We start from the raw sequence: 15,722 nt of genomic DNA on the forward strand, positions 1-15,722 counted from the left end.
GGAGCATAGGTTGGGAGAAATCTTGAGCATGACTATGGCAACCATGATGATTATCCGGATCTGGTCCGAGGGATCAAGGTAGAAGGGATACATTCCTTAACAATGTCAAGATCACTATTCCACCATTTAAAGGAACTAGTGATCCGGACAAGTACATCAATTGGAAGATTCGGATTGAGAGAATATTTGACACAAATGAACTTTCGGATGAGCGGAAAGCGGTTTATGCCATTGCCTCTTTTGAAGGCTATGCTTCTACATGGCGGGAATCAGAAAAGCGAGTTCGGAGAAGACATGGTTTACTGGAACATCTTACTTGGGGACAATTGAAACATGTCATGGATGCTAAGTATGTCACTGCCAAGCATCATCAAGAGCAGCTCCGAAGGCTCTATGAATTGAAGCAGGGTTCTAAGACCATAGAGTTCTATGATGAGTTTGAGAAAGCAAGAATGGCTCTTGATCTTGAAGAAGACGAGGAGCATCTTATCATCTGATTCAAAGCTGGGTTGAACCGAGAAATCTCCTCTCAATTGAGGTTACTCACTTACTATACTCTTGATGAGGTGTTCCAAGCGGCTATAGAGGCAGAAAAAGGGGTGAAGGAGGACAAGACATTCAGATTGAGAGGAAGTGCCAATACTACTCCGTGGAGTAGGGGTAAGGATTTGAAGAGTCCAAGTTCGAGTGCTAGCCGTGATGTTAAAAGGCCACTTGAAAAGAATCCAACCAAATCTGAACCAAAGGACTCCGGAGGTAAAGCTCAACTCAATTCTCCTAGTGCTTCATCTATTCAATGTCATAAATGTAGGGGATATGAGCATATGGCCAAAGAGTGTCCTACTCGGAGGACCATGCTTATTCTTGATGATGGCACTGTTCAAGAACAAGAAAGTGAACCAGAAGATGGCAATGAAAAAGAACTTGATCATGGTCTTGAGAAACCGGAAGGAGAAGAGGAGGATGATCTGCCCGAAATGTTTCTTGTGGTGCGGAGAAATTTGAGCACTATAAGCTTGGAAAATGAAGAACATGTGCAAAGGGAGAATATTTTTCATGCTAGGTGTAGGGTAAAGGGGAAGGTTTGTTCATTGATTGTGGATGGAGGAAGTTGTGCTAATGTTGCTAGCCAAACTTTGGTTGAGCAATTGAAACTGCCTACATTGAAACATTCCCGACCCTACCGATTACAATGGCTCAATGAGTGTGGTGAATTGCGAGTTACAAAGCAGGTTTTGGTTAAGTTCAACATAGGAGCTTACCAAGATGAGGTAAAATGTGATGTGGTACCAATGCAGGCATGCCATTTACTTTTGGGAAGGCCGTGGCAATATGATAGAGCTGCGATTCATGATGGCCAAGCCAACACATATGCAGTTCAAAGTGAAGGTAAGAGTCTCATACTCAAGCCTTTGTCACCAAAGCAAGTGATAGAAGATTATCGTCGGATGAAGGAGTTGAAGGAAGCGGTTAAAGGTAAGGCTAGTATTGTGACTGATCCTAAGTCCACATCACCACCGCTGGGTAACGAAAAGGTATGTGCAATCATGCAACCGGGAGAGTACTTTAAAGGTAACGATGAAAACAAAATGATGATTTTCCTAGTGCATAAAGGTATTCTCTTGAGTGATAGCGATGATTTGTCTAATGCTAATCAATTTTCAAGTTTTGTTGAGAATCTTTTGCAGGATTTTGTGGATGTATTTCCCGAGGAGATGCCAAGTGGACTGCCTCCCTTGAGAGGAATTGAGCATCAAATAGATTTTGTGCCCGGATCCCAAATTCCGAACAAACCAGCCTATAGGTGTAATCTGGAAGACACCAAGGAACTCCAAAGGCAGGTTGATGAGCTCTTAAGCAAGGGGTTGGTGCGGGAACGTTTGAGTCCGTGCGCCGTTCCGGTCATACTTGTGCCAAAGAAAGACGGAACGTGGAGAATGTGTGTCGATTGTAGAGCTGTCAACAAGATCACGGTAAAGTATCGTCATGCTATTCCTAGGTTAGACGACATGTTAGATGAGTTAAGTGGTTCTTGTTGGTTTTCCAAAATTGATCTTAGGTCCGGCCACCATCAAATCCGGATGAAACCGGGTGATGAATGGAAGACCGCATTCAAGACCAAGTTTGGTCTCTATGAATGGTTAGTGATGCCATTTGGCCTCTCTAACGCACCGAGTACTTTCATGAGATTGATGAATCATGTGCTTAAACCATTCATAAATAGGTTTGTTGTGGTTTATTTTGATGACATTCTTGTGTATAGTGAAACTGTGGATGAACATGCTGATCACTTAAGGCAAGTCTTTGATGTTTTGAGAAAAGAGAAATTGTATGCTAATCTGAAAAAATGTGCCTTTTGTGTTGAGCGTGTTGTTTTTGATCATTACCTGTTATTGGGACAATGACAGATGGTGTTCAGATTTGAGGAGATATGACTCCCACTTTAGAAGAGATTAGAGATGTCCTGGAAAGTGTAGGAAGTGCCGTCAGAACCAAAAAGAAATTAGCCCAAAATATCCTTATCCCTCACAAACCTACCCCAAAAGAAATCAAAGACATGTTTACTGTTAACAAAGCCGAGTGGGCACAGGGGCCCACTATAGCCTTTAGAGAGTTATATGGGAGGTATTCATCCAAACAGGGGTACGAGAACCACATCCTTGAGTTTTCTTCACCCCAATCCTGGGAAGCCAATCAAACACTAGCCTTTATCACTTGCCTATTAGGGACCATGGTATTTCCACAAAATACCTCCTTAGCAAATGACACCCGGGTTGTCTTTGTTGCCCATGCTGTTCTTAGGGGAGTCACAACAAATGGGCTTACCAAATACTTTGACATCATCCCTATTATCCTATCAGACATATTCCAAGCTTTGGGAAAATGTGGTGACCATTATTACTACTTCCAAAGTTGCAACCTTTTAGTCCAATGGTGGATACTTAAGCATTTGGATAGGAATGGCTTACCTACCCGCTGAAATCCATCCCTGGGAGAGGATGACTTGGGAGTCGCTACTATGCCTTGTGGGGTTCAAAACAAAAAAGAATAGCCTCACATCTTTTCCAAACTGAGAGAAGAACATATCAGGTGGAGGGTACCTGATTTTCACTCCAAGACTATCTTTGTTAAGAGCCGTAGACGGCCATATCTACCACTTATGGGGCATTAGGGGAATCCGACCCTACGCACTATTGAGAGTTCTTAGACAGTTTGGTATGAGACAAGTTATTCTGAATGTGGGTAATATGGAAGAGTTTGTACGAGATTATGAAGAAGGTCGCATCGAGGGAATAAAAGATGCTCAGAAAGATTGGAAGAATGTGATAAGGGAAGATAAGTTGGATAGGGATCCTAACAGTCCAAGCCATGATGAAAATTAATATGAGTGGCTTAGGGCTGAGTTAGATGATACTGCCACTCCAGGACCATATCTGTACAAATTTCCCAAGGATAGGGAGGTCGTGAATGCAATCCAAGTTAGGAGAATGAAACGGCGAATGGAAGGAAGAGAAATGGATCATCAAGTAAAGATGGAATATGATCAAAAGATAATTGAGAGTTTGAAAAACGAGGCAGATGCTTCATTGAAGAGCTTGGAAAGGCTTGACACTCTTGTTAAGGAAGCCATAGATATGGGGACATCATTGCCTGACGATCAGAGGGGTCAATGGATCGGGACAGCATTGATGCCAGCATATGTAGCCATTCAAACTGCCCTTCGAAGGGCCAAGAAGGCAAGAGATGATAGAGAGCAGATTTCTGTCCGTGGAGTAGATTTTTATAATTATTGAATTTACTTTTAAAAGCCGTGTAATCCCACTTGGGAAAATATCGTTAATGAAAAGCACTCGGATTTTGTCTTTGGGAACAATACATTTGTTTTACATATGGCACAATTTTGCTTCACTAGTAGCCTCGGAGCAACGAGGTATGGGAAAGAGAATTATATATTATCTAAATGCTTACGTGATATATCTGCTTTGTGTGAAAATCATGTAATTTGTTGAAACTCTTGATTGGTCCATATTCCGGCCACTACCCAAAAGAAAACCAAAGAAAATAACCATCAAAACAAATTTAGATCCACTTTTAAAAGGTTGATTTTCTAATAGAAAATGGAGACTCCGGACAGCATGAGTGCAACTTCACCTTACGTCAACCTAGTCAGTGACGACAAGGGTACGGAAGTAACAAGTGAGAAAATTCGGCAATGGGACGATAGAATGGCCCTAGCCACTACTAGAATGAAAGTGGTTGTACAAACCACTAAGGTAGCCAATGAGAAAATGAAAGAAGCAGAAACTCTCCTAGCTTACGTTAAGGAACTAACAAAGCAACACCCTGCCAATCGGGTAAAATGGGGAAAGGCATCTGAAGCACCACTTGGGAGTTATGTCCCACTCAGTCAACAAGAAGGGATTGACCCCATACCATATGGAAATGACGAATTACTTATCCCTAATCTGAAAGCCTATGGAGACCCACACGAATCTTAGCTCGAGGAACCTCCAGTTTCATGCACAATTGTTCTTAAGGGCACAAGATCACACAATTGGGGTACACCAGCAGAGTTGTCAAAATAAGAACTCTTGGAGACTTTGGGAAGCATTGAAGTGTACGCACAAAGCCCAAATCTGTTGCCACCATGCGCTCCTTCTATAATTTACAGAAAATGCCTCTACCACCGAAGTCAGACAGGACATACCGCCAATGAGTGTGGAGCATTGGAAAGAAAGCTTATCCAATGGATTGACCAAGGGAGAATTAGCCAACTATGGGGACCCCACTCTCTCCTGACTCATGACCAAGGAAGAAACCACCCAGAAAGGATATCAAAGGTTAGGTTCTGGAGGAGTGATTTTTCCAAATTTGAAGAGTCGTACGCCAGAATCCACTCCCTACTATGTAGCGTGAAAAAGATAAGAGCAGTGCCACAAACCTATCAGGGTCTCCCAGGATCTCTGAAAGAAACAGTTTGTGTGTATCAACATGGCCACCTCGGCCACGACATTGAAGAATGTGTGAATTTCAAGTTTAAGCTGGAACGCCTCGTGAATGAAAGTCATGTTTAGATCGTCACGGGAGGACGAGGATAAGGGATGAAGATAAAGAAGACAATGAAAACCTGTTTAGTATGGTTGGGTAGAAAAACATAAGTATCCCTTTACTACTTTCAATAAATAAGAGTATCCCTTTCCCTTTTCATGTAAACGGAACCACGCCGACCTAATGTCCCGTTGGGGATACGTGGGAAGCCTACTTAAGGCCTGGTCACGATAGAAAAACTAAGTTTTGGGTAGCATAAGGAAAAACTTTTCTGTGTATGCCTGAACTACGGTTGGACCTGATTTCCCTTTGGTGGGATACGTAGGCAGTTTATTTAAGACTCGGTCCTTTTATAATAAAAACCTAAAATCCCCCTTAGTATAGGACGGGTAGAAGCAAATCAACCATATAAACTAGTTACTGAAAATTAGTATTCCCAAAAATACAAAAAGACCAAAATACCCTTGGAATGTGAATCGATCAAGGAGTTGAAACAAAATATATGATTCTATGTGCTATAAACTGCAAACAACGTGATATTTTGTGTTTCGTGCTTAAACCTAACGCTATCTTAGGAGCTTTTGAGTTGTTTTCTCTTATAGATAGGGGTCGATTCGCTTGCACCAGTTACCCGATCAAAAGCTGCCGCAGCGTCCTTAAACTCTCAAGAAGAAAACATGCCTGAAACTCCACCACCGAACATAAATGCTTTAGTAGAAGGTACCCCAATAGCCGAAATAGCTAGATAGCCTTTAGAAGAGGCTGTCAGTCTGCTGATGAGACAATTGGTCGAAGCCAGAGAAGAAGCGGACCGCCTGAGGGCCGAGAAAGAAAATGCTACTAATGTTGAGGCTAGGAGACCTCCACCCACTTTCCCAAATTTAGATTTACTAATTCCGGATCATTTCACTCAAACCCAGACTGTGGCTACCTTTCAAACTATACTACGCCAAAATACCACCTATGTGGGGAGTTCCTCCCACCAAACCGCAGCTTTTCAAACACCAGCTCACGCTACAAACACAAATGCTTATCAAGCCCCTCGGGCAACAGGAGTTCCTATGACCCATCCCATACAACCAAATGTCACTTTTCAAGTCCATGTCACTCATATTAACTCTTTGCCAGAATTGGAGAACATGGAAATGTTCTTTGAAGCAAGAATAGACAAAATAGAGAAGGAGATGGGGAAGAAAATTGTTGAACTGGAACATGGCTCTAAAAAGAAAGAGGGGTTAAGATGCTCTAATTTGTGCAAACATCCAGACCTGGGTCTAACAGAAGGCTTCAAAATTCCGTAGTTTGATCATTTTAATAGGTCGGGCAATCCCAATGACCACTTGAGGGCTTACTGCGACCAGTTGGTTGGAAATGGTGAAAACGAAGCTTTGCTCATGAGGTTGTTTAGTTGAAGTCTGTCAGGAACGGCTATGGAATGGTTTATCTCTCAAGATATTAGCCAATGGAAAACATGAGAAGAAATGGCAAGTTCATTCATGGAAAGATTCCGCTTTAATGTGGAAAATGTGTCTGATCACTTCTCATTAGAGAAAATTCGTCAGATATCAACTGAAACCTACTGAGAATATGCTAGTCGCTGGAGAGACGAAGCAGCGCGTGTGCAACCACCCATGACTGAAGCTGAGCTGGTAGTCGCATTCATACGATACCAAAAAGCTGATTGCTTTGACAAAATGATAATTATGAAAGGGAGTTCCTTTGCAGATTTATTTGCCGTTGGGGAAGATATCGAGGATGGCCTCAAGACCGGTAGAATTGTTATTGTACTAAACAGATCAGGTGCGTCTGGTGCCATGGGTGGCAAAAAGAAAAGAGAAGATATAGCCTATGTTTCTACATCTACTAGCCCGAAAAGCCAAGAAAAAGAGGTGTCCCACAAAAATTCAGATAACTACCAATCACCTCCACCAACCAACTATATAACCACTTCACCCCAAATATAGCCTAATGTCTGTGTGCTACGCATAACCTGGCTATCAAGCTCCATAACTAAATTATCAAATACCCGCACCAAGCAACCGAGCTCCACGACCAAATTATCGAATGCCAACACCCAATAACCAAGCTCCACAAAATCAAACTTTCCAGAACCAGTCTCTACCAGCAAATTATGAGGCACCCCAAAGGAAACCTATGAGAGCATTCACTCCTTTGCCGGAATCAAGGACAAGTTTATTTGCCAAGCTAAGAGCTACCGGTGAATAAGCGCTATCCCACCAAAACCTGTTAATCCCACGGATCGATGGTACAAGCCAGATCTCACTTGCGCCTATCATTCTAACCAAGTTGGCCATGCCACCGAATATTGCATAAACCTAAGGCACAAATTACAGGATATGATTGACAATCATGAGCTTATCCTAGAACCAATACCTCCAAATGTGGACACAAATCCGCTCCTAAAGCATGGAGGAAACCAAATTTACATGATAGAAAAGAGGTGATGAATGGGAAGAGAGCCTGGCGTTAATTCGTCCAGATATGGAAGGGTTAGAGAGCACCGTCGCCTCGTTGTCTTTACAGGAGCAGGAAGAAGTGCTAGTCCCTTCGATAAAGAAGTATGAGATATCTGCCATAGCAAACGAGAGCCTTTCGTGCTCAAATATCCCTCAATAGTAGTTTAAATTCATAACAAGCCATTTATACTCAAAACATCAGGATCAATTGAGAATGCACCCTTTGTGATCAAACCACCGCACCAAATGATGGTCAATAAAGAAAAAGAGATAGCTGTTGTGGTTCAGGGTAAGACCAGATTAGGAAGGTGTTATGCCTCAGAAGAACCTGTGCTCGAAGCACCACGTCGTGAAAACCCTCAGAAGAGACCAATCACTAAAGGCGAAACTGAAAACTTCTGGAGACAAATGCCAATTAAGGATTATTCGATTGTTGAGCATCTGCATAAGACTCCTGCCAGGATATCAGTAATGTCACTACTACTTAGTTCGTCTCAACATCGCTTAGCCTTGATGAAAGCGTTGGATGAGTTCCAAGTGCCCGCCGGCACTACAAGTGAAACATTAGCCGAGATCATGGGGTATGTTGTACAAGTGCATAGGCTGTCATTTTCTGATATGAATTACTAAGAGAGGGTAAGGCTCACAATAAGGCTTTGCACATAACAGTCAAGTGTCGTGACAAGATTATTCCTCAAGTGTTAATTAATGGAGGAGCTGGGTTGAATGTATGCCTTGTGACGACTCTGAAACAAGTCAGGTATGATATTGGCAAGATTCGTCAGAGTCAAACCAACGTAAAAGCTTATGATGGCGTGACCAGAGACCCAATTGGAGAAATAGATCTACACATACAAATGGGCTCCGCGGAGTTCGTAGTGGAGTTTATCATCATGGATATCAAAACAAGCTACAACCTATTGTTGGGCCGACCATGGTTGCACACCATCGGGGTTGTAACATCTTTGTTACACCTGTCTCTCAAATTCATATGGGATGACCAAGAAGTCACGATTCACGGCAAGGGAAGTGTCCATAACTATCTAGATAACTCTGTGCCAGTCATAGAGAAGTCGCCAATGGGCGCTGATTTTCACACTGTTGAGCTAGCCATGGTTGATCGTAGGGGAGATAATGAAGATACCCATATGATGCAATCCAAATTACCATGGTGACGACTAAAGTGTTCAAGCCGAGGAGACCCAAATTGAAGCCCGAAAGGATGTGGATTGAAGCCCAAGATCTGAAAGAACAAGTCTAGCAGCCCAAATTAGGAGTTCTAGAAGCTCTAGTGTGAACATGAGGGGCTGGACTAATGTGAACGAAGGAAGCTTCCCTTTTTATGTTTTCTAGGCTTATTAAAGGCTATTTTGACTTTCAATATGTGTAGTGGCTTTCTAGGCTTCTAGGAGTATGCATTTTGTAGTCTTCTATGCACCTAGAAGACTACACTTCTATTTATTTCTTTTGACTAGTATATTTTAAGAACCTTAATTAAAGGTGCTTGTAATTGATTTGGAAGAACCTATCTTTGAATATTGAATATTATTGAAACCCTTTAGTTTTGAATGACTAGTATTAATTTGGTGGACTCCAAATTGAACAACCCCCATTTGATCTAACAGTTTGCAAGAGATGGCTATTCTCTTGAGGATTGTTCGAATAAGATAGGTGCCTTTTGATCCTTTTGGGAGGTAACTAGGACTTCTTCTAGTTATTGTCCAATTGTTAATCAAATTGTGTCTTCTTTCTATCTTTGTTATTTTTCTTGCATCATTTGGTATCAAAGAGCCAGTCATAGATTTGTCCCTACAAATCTAGTCCTTGTTTTGTATCAAACTTTAAAAAAAAAAAAGTATTCTGTTTTGGACGAATTTCTTAGTGTTCTTAGGGTTAAACTTCTTGATAGTTGTTGTTTTGGATGAAATTCGTGTTACTTGGAGTATTTGGGTGTTCTTGATCTATTGGTGAATCTGATTTTGTTTTGTGTTTGAAGACATGTGTTCTTGGATGTTCATATGTTCAAGAAAAAGTTCATGAACTATTATTTTAAAGTCTCCAATCGTGCCATTAGTTTAGGTATCTTGGGTGATCCATGGTGATATTTGGAAACTAGGCATGAAGATGGTCATTTTGGTATATCATTTGAAGTGTTTTGAATACTTGTGTTCTTGAGTGTTCATAAATATTTTGTGAATGTTCAGGTGTGTTCTTGATAATTTCAGATTTACTAACTTTGTTTGATCTAATTTTGGTGATAAGTTAAGCTTTCAAGGTGTTAGGGAGTGTGAAAGCTATTTGGGAAGTCAAAGGGACTAGTCAAGAGTTAATTCCCAAGGAGTTGGTGCATTGAACCCCTCCAAAACGTGGAGAAGGGGGCTGCACTCATTAGGAGAAGTCAAAAATCAGTTTGGGGTGTGTGAAAGGGAGTAGAGGCAAACAAATAGTCAAACCATTAATTGACACAAGTTCCCAAGTCAATTCTTGGGAAGACTAACAGTCACCTTGAGAAAAGAGTGTCCAAGTTCCTAATCACCTCTTGGGAAAATGAGAAGTCAAGTTTGCAAGTCCCTAGTCATCTTTGGGAAGACGAGAAGCTACATTGAAACTTGTAGTAATTAAATTCCAAGACAAGTTGGTCAAAGGTTATTAATTAGCAAGACTTAAGGGGCTGCCTTGCACATTTTAAAGGGGGTTGGGAAGCTTCTTAATCCTTTCTTTGTGACATAACCTCTAGCTAGTATCCAATGAGTAATTACCTACTCAAAGTTTACTAGTTGTTGAGCTATAACTTTTTCCGTGCTAATTCTTTCAAGCTTTTCTCGTTTTAACTCGTCGTGAATTGTTTGACTCAAGTGCGCCACAATTAAAAGAGTCGTCCGACTATAGAGTCCATAATCTCACTCTAATCCCAAAGAGGTAGCATCTTTTGTATAATTTTGGAGATTGAATAGGAGTTGGTCAATTCCGAGGAAGCCAGTAACAAGACGGAGTGAACCAAACCTATTGTATCATTGAGTGAACCGAGGGCCACCCAAATAAAGTAAGGGAGTGAGTAAGGTGATTTTTAACTCATAACCTTTTCTTTGAGCTTTGTTATGCATGTATGATGGACCAAGGTGCAATGAGGACTAAACCCATTCAATTGGAAGTAAGAACTAGATGGCTTACACAAAGGAGAGGACCACTATTTCCAAGAAAATGAGAGAGATTGCCTAAGCCAAGGTTTCAAAAATTGAAGGTGAATGTTTGTGGGTATAATGGCTTTGATCTAGAGCTTGACGATTTGTGTGACTCCACATTCATCTCTCCTTATGCGGCTGATTGGTTGAATTTGACATGGGTTAAAAAGAGATATCCATATGACTATAATGGGTATCAAGTTGAGTGGATGGTCAAGGTGGTAATATCTCATGGAGATTATGTTGAAACGGTCCGATGTGATGTGTTTCCCCTAAAAATAATTCACTTATGCTTTGGACAGCCCTGGTTTCGAAAACACGATGTTCCAAATGTACGAGATTGGATAAGGTATGTCATAGATGAGGAAGGATGGCCTCTCTTTCCATTCCCACTTCCGAAAGAAAATCCCAATAGTGCATATGTCTCTTCTATGCCTATAGGGGAGTGTAATGCCATGCAAAATGGGAAGTCCGGGTTGACTGGAATGAGTAGGCTGCCACAAAAGAAACAAGAGAATGGAATTGAAAAGAACATGAGAGAAAAGAAATAATAAGGGAGATGAAGTTCTTCACTCTGACACTCACAATCTTTCTTTTTCCTCTAGTTGCTTGAATTCTTTTGTAGGTACCGGTGAAATCAAGCTGGAAAGTGAGCCTCCGACAATGGAAACTCATGAAGAGGATGCAATGACTTCGGAAGAGCTGATTTGTCGAAAAGAGGAACTTGAAGGTAAAGAGAACCATTCTTGTGAGCTTGAAGGTAAGTTGACTAAATTCACTACTTTAGATGCTAATGTTGAGCATGCTGATTGTGAGAGTATGAGTAAGGAATTATCTTGTGTGGGCTTAAAATATTCTTTGTCTTGTGATGATAAGTTGAATGAATCTTGTGGAGATACACTAGTTGTTCTTGGTTGTGATCCTGAAACTGAAACTACTTGTGCGTTTAATGTGATGAAAACTAGTGTTGACACTTATGATGAGAGTCTTAATGCAAAAGACACAACTTCTGTGGGTGAAAGGAGTGAAAACAAGTTGATTGATTTTAGCGTCTTGTCTTTAGAAAGCAATCTTGAACCTTGTGTGTGTGTGAGCAATATTCCATTATTAGTTGATGATTATTCTGGATATGATGGAATTGTTGGCCATAAATGTGATTGTTTGGAATTAGGCACACCACCCATGTTTGATAAGGAAGAAAGCAATTCATCTTTAAGTCTTTATGATGTTGAATCTGCGCATGATAATGAAATTGACTTGAATGATGAGTTTGAACATGTGAACTTGGATGAGACCTTTCTTGTGAAACTATTTTTACTTGGAGATGCTTGTTTGTTTAATGATGAGTTTGAGTTTCTTAATACTCTTTCTTGTGATAGAATTAACTCCTTGTTGGATAGTTCACTTGATAGAGGACATTGTCTTGGAAAGGAAAGTGTGGAAAGTTGCTTAAGTAATAAATCTTCTTTGTGTGGTCCAAATCGTGATCTTGTGCTTAATAGTATTCATGATTGTGAAAGTGAACTTACTGATGGTGAAGTGACCTTAAGTAGCACTTTTCTTTACTATTTGTTTGCATATGATGAGGGTCATGATTGTTTTAGGAGCTTTTGTGATGTGGAGGACTTAAAGTGTGACTTTGAGTGTGCTAGACGTGTAGGAAGTGATCTTGAAGAGGATTGGGAAAGTAGTGCAGAATTCTTTAATAGTGAAGAAGAATGTGAGGATGAGTTATCACTAGGAGCAGAATTTGAGTTGAAATCTCTAGGTGTGATTCTTGAAGCGGAAAAGGAAAGTAGAATGGTGGATGCTAGTTCTAGTGTCTATTACTTTACTTATTGTGATCCTTACATGGATAACTCACTTGAGATAGGCTATACCAAATTCCTTAGCTTGAAATGTGGAAGTTATGCATTTGAACCTTGGGATTGTAGTCATGATCTTAGAGGTAAAATTCTTCCTTTTGATAAGTTTGATTGCTTATTTGATTTTTGTGTGAGTTCTTGTCAAAGGAAAAGACGAGAGAAGTATGAGAAATCTGGTCATTACACATGGTTTGATCCCTTTGATGTTTCTAAGATCAATGATGGCACATATTCTTACCTCATGATTCATGCTTCTCTAGAGTACTCTGTAGTAATTGGATACATCATTGTCACTCTTGTTTGTTGTTACTATTCGAGTTACTAGTTGATATGCTTGAGACATATGCTAACCTTGATGTGTTGACCATTTTTGTTTTTGACCCTGGTATTGATCATAAGGTTTATAACTTGTTGGAATTGATGACTTTGGGGTGGGCTGGTACATTACTTCGGTATTGGGAGTTGAGTTATTCTACTTGTTTTGTACTTAGCCTTGGAGTGAATTTAGTGTATTTTAAGGTGAATCAGGTGGAAAGCCATTGGAAAGATCCTCCCTGGACATCATTGTGGTATGCAACCACGACTTGCAAACTCCATGAAGATGGTAGGTTTTCTTGGCTCATGATTCTTCTTGGGCTTTCCAAATCCATGACGGTAATCTCTATTATCTTTGGGCAGTTTTGTAGCACTCTTGTTTTATATCATGATTATTCACTCATGTTGCTACTGAACTCTTACCCGATTGAGACTTGGAAGCTACACATAGTCATTCTCGTCCATGTTTTGCCGGGATCGAATTTGAGGACAAATCCTTTTCAAGAGGGGGAGAATGATGTAATCCGTATAGCCATGATGATGATCCAACTGTGCCATAATGATGTGGTTGAGGTTGATGCTGCGGTCGCTGCGATCGAGGTTGATATTAATGTTGTAATTTCGAGGACGAAATTCTTCCAAGAAAGGGAGGATGATGCAATCCAAATTACCATGGTGACGACTAAAGTGTTCAAGCCGAGGAGACCCAAATTTAAGCCCGAAAGGATGTGGATTGAAGCCCAAGATCTGAAAGAACAAGTCTAGCAGCCCAAATTAGGACTTCTAGAAGCTCTAGTGTGAACATGAGGGGCTGGACTAATGTGAACGAAGGAAGCTTCCCTTTTTATGTTTTCTAGGCTTATTAAAGGCTATTTTGACTTTCAATATGTGTAGTGGCTTTCTAGGCTTCTAGGAGTATGCATTTTGTAGTCTTCTATGCACCTAGAAGACTACACTTCTATTTATTTCTTTTGACTAGTATATTTTAAGAACCTTATTTAAAGGTGCTTGTAATTGATTTGGAAAAACCTATCTTTGAATATTGAATATTATTGAAACCCTTTAGTCTTGAATGACTAGTGTTAATTTGGTGGACTCCAAATTGTACAACCCCCGTTTGATCTAACAGTTTGCAAGAGATGGTTATTCTCTTGAGGATTGTTCGAATAGGATAGGTGCCTTTTGATCCTTTTGGGAGGTAACTAAGACTAGTTCTTCTAGTTATTGTCCAATTGTTATTCAAATTGTGTCCACTGGTCTACAAAATGGTTGCTAACCCTATGATAAGGAGTGGTTTTAAGCCCGAGAAAGGTGTAGGAAATAACTTACAAGGAATCAGAGAACCAGTGAGTATCAAACATGGGAAGCATCGATTTGGGGTTGGATACGATCCATGTGAGGCAAAAGAAGCAGAATATGGGCCGAGAGGTCACGTTGAGATGAGAAAGTTGTTCCCTCACCTATACCAGTCCTTCACAGCATGCCCATTGGGTCACAACAACGAGAATCCAGAAGAGGGTTTAAGGACATTGTTTTGGGATCAAGAATGCGCAGCCATCATTGAAGAATGCTTTGAAGCATTAGAGATTCGCCATGCTGAACCAAGAGAGACAACAAGTGGATGGACTTCTACCCCATTGTTCACTCTACAGTAGAAAGATTGCTCATTTTCAGAAGAAAACAAATGGCGAAAGTCGGCTTTGAGGCCCGGCTTATCACCTTTTCATGTTTTATTTACGTGTTATTTAATAACGGAAATGGATCGATGATCCATTCCGAGTCAGGACCATAGTTTGTGTCACTCTTTCAAATTTCAATGAAATCGCCTCAAAGATCATAATAACGACAAAATAGTTTTACTACACCTATATATATATATATATATATATATAATACGCAGTTAAAATTGCTTTTGCATGATTAATAACCGTGTTATTTTGTTTTACAGTAATAACACAGAGGCCACAAATAATGTCATGACATGTTACGAAACAAGTAAAAATGACGATGAACAAAATGACGATGAAGAAGAAAAAGAGATAACTTGTTATACCTCGAAAAATTTCATGTCGTTGTGTGGTAAATAGACTAATGCAGGGTGAGATGTATATGATGTTCATACAAGTAATAAGGGGTAATCAATGATTCTAATTAAGATTCCATAGACATTTGAGGCAAGAGAAGAAAGTTCGTTGAGGAAGGTGAAGTATAAGTTGTGTTTGGGGAAGATTTTGCAACTATTGAGTTGAGGATTGATTGGTAATGCCTTGGAGAGAATTTATGAGGATACTTAGAGTGTTAATGAAGTGTTAAACAAGTGTTAAGAAGGTTCCATAAGGATTGGAGATCAAACGAATCGATGAGAGCATTTCCGGAAAAAGGGTGAGTTATACGACCCATTATACGGTCCACATAACTTTATACGGTCCGTATAACAGTTAAAGTGTGGGGTGATCATTGGAAGCATTACACGGTCACTTATACGGACCGTAAAAAATTATACGGACCATATAAGAGTCTGTATAATTCATGACGGGCAGCCTAGTCTCTATTTATAAATGTAAGTCCCCAAGTTATTATTTTCATTTCTCATTTCCTCCACACTTCTTGAAATCTCTAGAACACTCTACACACCTTATTAACATAAACCCAAGGGAAATCAAAGATCAAACACCAAAAATTAGTGGAATCAGGGGTATGGGTGCTCACTAGGGTTGCTAGAAGTCAAGAATCTCTTTGGAATTGAAGTTAGGGTTTTCTCCAGGTGAAGTATTTTCATCCAAAGCCCATTCCTACATAATAAAAGGTGAGTTTTATGATCATTCCATGTTAAT

The 15,722-nt window shown here is 40.3% G+C and overlaps 1 protein-coding gene across 1 annotated transcript; it reads left to right on the plus strand.

The window, feature by feature from the left end:
• The first annotated feature begins 824 nt into the window (after positions 1-824).
• LOC132637560 (uncharacterized) lies at positions 825-2,405 on the plus strand. Its single transcript, XM_060354633.1, has one exon. It carries the CDS (start codon positions 825-827, stop codon positions 2,403-2,405), a length of 1,581 nt encoding a protein of 526 aa, XP_060210616.1.
• Positions 2,406-15,722: the final 13,317 nt, after the last annotated feature.

The sequence above is a fragment of the Lycium barbarum genome, chromosome 4 (assembly GCF_019175385.1).
Source record: "Lycium barbarum isolate Lr01 chromosome 4, ASM1917538v2, whole genome shotgun sequence".
Classification (NCBI taxonomy): Eukaryota; Viridiplantae; Streptophyta; class Magnoliopsida; order Solanales; family Solanaceae; genus Lycium; species Lycium barbarum.

Bases quoted from the DNA above. Each gene is read 5' to 3' on its own strand.
- LOC132637560 (XM_060354633.1), top strand. From the start codon at position 825: ATGGCCAAAGAGTGTCCTACTCGGAGGACCATGCTTATTCTTGATGAT.